General features: G+C 28.5%; 1 protein-coding gene across 1 annotated transcript; it reads left to right on the top strand.

The window, feature by feature from the left end:
- The first annotated feature begins 1,789 nt into the window (after positions 1–1,789).
- Positions 1,790–4,494, top strand: LOC108456272 (terpene synthase 10-like). Its single transcript, XM_017754867.2, has 7 exons — positions 1,790–2,101; positions 2,224–2,491; positions 2,580–2,958; positions 3,047–3,265; positions 3,355–3,493; positions 3,583–3,831; positions 3,951–4,494. Exons 1-7 carry the CDS (start codon positions 1,862–1,864, stop codon positions 4,248–4,250), a joined length of 1,794 nt encoding a protein of 597 aa, XP_017610356.1. The 5' UTR covers positions 1,790–1,861; the 3' UTR covers positions 4,251–4,494.
- Positions 4,495–5,042: the final 548 nt, after the last annotated feature.

The raw sequence follows: 5,042 nt of genomic DNA, 5'->3' as shown, positions 1-5,042 counted from the left end.
ATAGAAGCACGTGAATCATATTATTACTGACTACAACTAAATAAACATTAATAGCATACTAAATTAACAAAAAATAATAATTTTTTCAAAAATAAATGGAAATTTTGTAATTTCACTTACACTTCAACGAAGTACTAAATGGTTGAAAATAATGAAAGTGGATTTTTTCTCAAATATTTGAGTAAACTTTAAATTCTAGAGTTATCATTATTAAAAGATTTTATCTAAATATCACTCTCAATCTTAACGAGATTGATCTTCAAATTTTACGTTAATTATTATAATTAAAAATTTTAAAAATATTAATTAATTTAAAATATGAATAAGTCAGTGGCAAAAATAAAAATTTATCCACATCAATTGGTAACCTGAGACTTTGTAATATATAATACACTAATTTTTTATTTCGGATGATGCATGGATTGCTTGTATGTTATATAAAATTGTTATCATTAAAATAACAATTAAAATATTTAATAATCACATTCATAAAAAATGCTTTAAACTTTGTAATCTATTTAAATTTTGATAAGATATTATTTAGTTGTTTAAAATCTTTTATTAGAAAAATATAAACAACTTTAAAAACTTGTAAAATTGTTTTAAAAATAGCATTTCAAATTTCTGAAACTTTTAAAATGCTAAAATTTCAATAATTTTTATATTGTATTTAAGAGTTATTTTATTTTATTTTTGAGCATTATATATAAATTTTTTTTAAAAATTTTAACTCAGTTTTAAAACTTTAAAAAATTTAAAATGTATACAAAAAATTATTTTAATTTTTTAAAAATATTTTTTCAACATTTTAGATTAAAAATATTATATGTCTGCAAATGCATTTTGAATGTAAGTAAACATCCATATAAAATTTTGGAAAAACTTCAAATGTTTTTGAAAATAATGAATAATAGAAAAAAAAGGATAAATTTCAAAATTTCTAATAACCGGGGAGACAAAGGGACTTATTGGGCAAATAATCTAAGCCATGATTTCAAAATTCTAAAGCATTTAAAACCTTGAAGAACTAAACTTAGAAATTTAAAAATGAAAACCCTTGAAAAATATCTTCAAAAACATGTAGGGCCAAATTCTGCAATTAAGTATTCTGAATTTTTTTTTTATTTCTCCTTTCTTTTTTATTTTGTCCTCAGATCAAATATGGAGAGATTTTTTTAAAAGCCTTTTACGTCTTTTTCTCTATATTTTATCGATAACTTTTATGTTAGAAAAATAGTAGTTTTTCTGTTTCTAGCTTCATATAGCTCGAGTTTCACATGAAAAATTAGGAATATTATCTTTTATCTTTTAATTTTATTTATTTTAAATCGTTTGATAAATAATTTATTTTGATCGAAAATCAATCATTCTAATAAAACTGCTAAACTTATTCATATATTTAAAATTTTAAATTGCTTTGAAAAGTATAAGGAGTAATTTATTTTAAAATTTTGGAATTAATTTAAATACCTAAAAATGGAATACTTATATTGTATATTTAATTTTATTTATTTTAAATCAATAAAAATAATTTATTTTGATAATTTGCCACATAAAAATCAAGAATTTAAATAAATATTGAGTTATTCACGTGTCGTCAAAATATGTAGTACATGTGTCATTAAAATAAATTATTCATGTCAGCTTTGATATTAAATCTTGTAATATATATATATATAATACGAATGGTATAATATAATATAATATAATATATGATTACACTGAAATAATGGCACTAAACGCATGTGCTAATCCTTGGTAATGCATGTATCAACAAAAATCTCTTCTATATATAGTATGCATTGTTATAATATGTTCTCCAGGTCAAGTGATAACCATAAATAGGTTAAAGGCTTTGAAAATGGCTTTTAGCTTCTTTAGTTCATTTCCAATTTGCACTTTTCCCATACACTCAAAATTGAAATGCTTCTCATATGATGGGTCAAGTTTTCATAGGTTAATTATTTCTTTTGCCTCACACCGTGAAGCTACAAACAAAATTTCTGCTGAAGATGATATCGTAATTAGACGATCGGCTAATTACGATCCTTCTATTTGGGATTATGATTATATTCAATCACTCAAAAACGATTTTGTACAGGTATGTTTCACATTTTTAATGCATATATACGTGACACTTGATACCAATTTTTTTCCTTTTCCCCTTAATATAGCTAAATTTGGAGCAAGCTAACAAAAACTTCTTGTTACTTGTGCATATAGGATGAATCATACAAGGAACGAGCAAGCAAACTAAAGGAAGAAGTGAGGATGATGCTTGAAAATGAGGTGGATCCTTTGGAGAAACTTGAGCTTATTGATACCATACAAAAACTCGGGTTGTCCTATGACTTTGGAGATGAAATAAAGAAAACTTTGAAGAATATAAGTATTGATCGTAGCACTATTGTTGCATGGGACAAAGACAATTTATACGCTACAGCTCTTGAATTTAGACTGCTAAGACAACATGGGTATAAAGTGAATCAAGGTACAACACAAGAAACGATTCAAACTTGGATGTTTTAATTTACATCTAATTTAATGATACATAACATTGAATTATTTTCATGCAATAGATGTTTTCGCTTGCTTCATGGATGATGTTGGAAACATTAAAGCAAGCCTTAATCAAGATTACAAGGGATTGCTCAACTTGTATGAGGCTTCATACCACTTATTAGAAGGTGAAACAATGCTGGAGAATGCAAGAGAGTTAGCAGCTAAACTTCTCAAAAAATGTTTAAAGGAGAATAATGATAACCAATACCTTTGGATGCTTATGAAGCATGCCTTGGAGCTTCCTCTACATTGGAGGATTCCAAGGTTTGAAGCTAGATGGTTCATAGATGTGTATGAGAAAAACAAGGAAAAAAATCCCATTATTTTAGAGCTTGCTATATTGGATTACAACATAGTGCAATCTATGCACCAGGATGATCTTAGATATGTTTCAGCGTAAGTATTCCCGTTGCATACTAGTTCAAAGTTGACTCGCATATGCTCCAATGTAAGTATGATTTTTTTTTTCACTTGTATTACTTAGATGGTGGAAAGAACTTGGTCTTTACAAGAGGATGAGCTTTGCTAGAGATAGGCTAATGGAAAACTTCTTATGGAGTGTGGGAATGATAATTAGTCCTCAGAATGGAAAAGGTAGAAGAATTCAAACAAAGGTCAATTCACTAATAACAATTATAGATGATGTTTATGACGTCTATGGAACCTTAGATGAGTTGGAGCTGTTCACAGATGTTGTTGAAAGGTTTGCTGTTGTACAACTATATGATTTTATCTGCTTTTGATATTTCTTAAAAATGTTTAATAATCTTTTATGTGTTGGTGTAATTTCAGATGGGATATAAATGCAATACAAAAGCTTCCAAACTATATGAAGATATGTTACCATGCGCTATACAATTCTATAAATGAAATGGCTTTTGACACTCTTAAGGAACAAGGGATAGATGTCCTTCCCTTCCTCATTAAACTGGTATCAAACCAATTCCTAAGAATCTATTTTGCTTTTCATTATGAGCTCTGTCTGATTTGTGTTATTCATGGTTTAATATAAATGTTCAGTGGACAAATCTATGTAAATCATATTTGGTGGAGGCAAAATGGTATTACACTGGATATACGCCAACCCTACAAGAGTATATGAATAATGCTTGGATTTCAGTATCAGGTTGTGTAATTCTTGGTTATTCCTATTTAGCAACTGGTTGTATAACAGAGGAGGGATTGCACCACATTCAAGAATGTCACCCCAATATAATTTATTGGTCGTGCATAATTGTACGATTAGCAGATGATTTAGGCACATCATCGGTAAGAAATATATATTAATAAATATATATAGTTGTAAACTTAAAATTTCCATTAATTAATTAGTCTACAGTGATATGCTTACTCGTTTGACTTTTTTTTTTTATAAATTTTTGGACTAGTATGAGCTCAAAAGAGGTGATGTTCCGAAATCAATCCAATGTTATATGAACGATAGCGGAGCATCTGAAGAAGAAGCTCGTGACCACATAAAGAAATTAATTGATGCAACATGGAAAAAGATGAATGAAGAACAAACGACCAAATCTCCTTTCTCTCATACGTTTATTGAAATTGTTATGGGCTTTACAAGAGTGGCCTTATTGTTGTACCAAAATGGTGATGGTTTTGGTATTGAAGATAATGAAACCAAGGATAGAGTGTTATCATTATTCATTAACCCAATTTCTTTGCCCAAATGATTAAAAACATTGGAATTATTTTCCAAACTACACAAAAAAGGCAGTTTTTAGTATAGTGCACCAAACCATTTTATAATATTTTGGTAGTGTAAGGACTATCCTACTACATGTATCCCTTTGCTTCTAATGGTTTTTGCTTCTCCCCTTTGTATCTCATTTTGTTTTTGAACCCTATGAGCATTTTCTTGTTACTCCATTTTTATTAAATGAAAGCTACATGTTTGCTCTACCTTAAAAATAAAAAGTCAAACATGTAACACCCCCACACTCGACCCAGTTGTCAGATTTTAATATGAGATGTCACATTTTTTATCGGAGCAACTCAAACTAAACATACATATCATTTTATATAATTAAACCACATAAACATGTTTCAATCACAATTTATGTAACACCCTATACCCGACCTGACCCGATCAAGGTCCGAGCTACAAGATGCCACATTTATTATCGGAGAAACTGTGTCAAGAAACAATTCATTTTAACATTTAAGACATATTTTTATGTTCAAAACATCATTACAATATGCTATACAAACATCTTCGGGTCTTAGACGAGTTTATGAAAGCTTTTAAGATGACTTGGAATCAAATAGAGACCAAATTGTAAAATTTTACAAACTATTGAGTTGACTTCGCGACTCTAAGGGTTATTCGTTATGACGCAACTCACTGGCTTGATCTTGTTGTGACGTTAAGGGCCTGATGTCGCAACGTGATTGTTTGTTTCCAAATGGTCCCAAATATACTAATTTGCAATAGTTAAACAAACTATTTCACATTTTCATTCATT

This window comes from Gossypium arboreum, chromosome 9 (genome assembly GCF_025698485.1).
Source record: "Gossypium arboreum isolate Shixiya-1 chromosome 9, ASM2569848v2, whole genome shotgun sequence".
Taxonomy (NCBI): domain Eukaryota; kingdom Viridiplantae; phylum Streptophyta; class Magnoliopsida; order Malvales; family Malvaceae; genus Gossypium; species Gossypium arboreum.
This window is presented reverse-complemented; position numbering and strand designations above follow the sequence as displayed.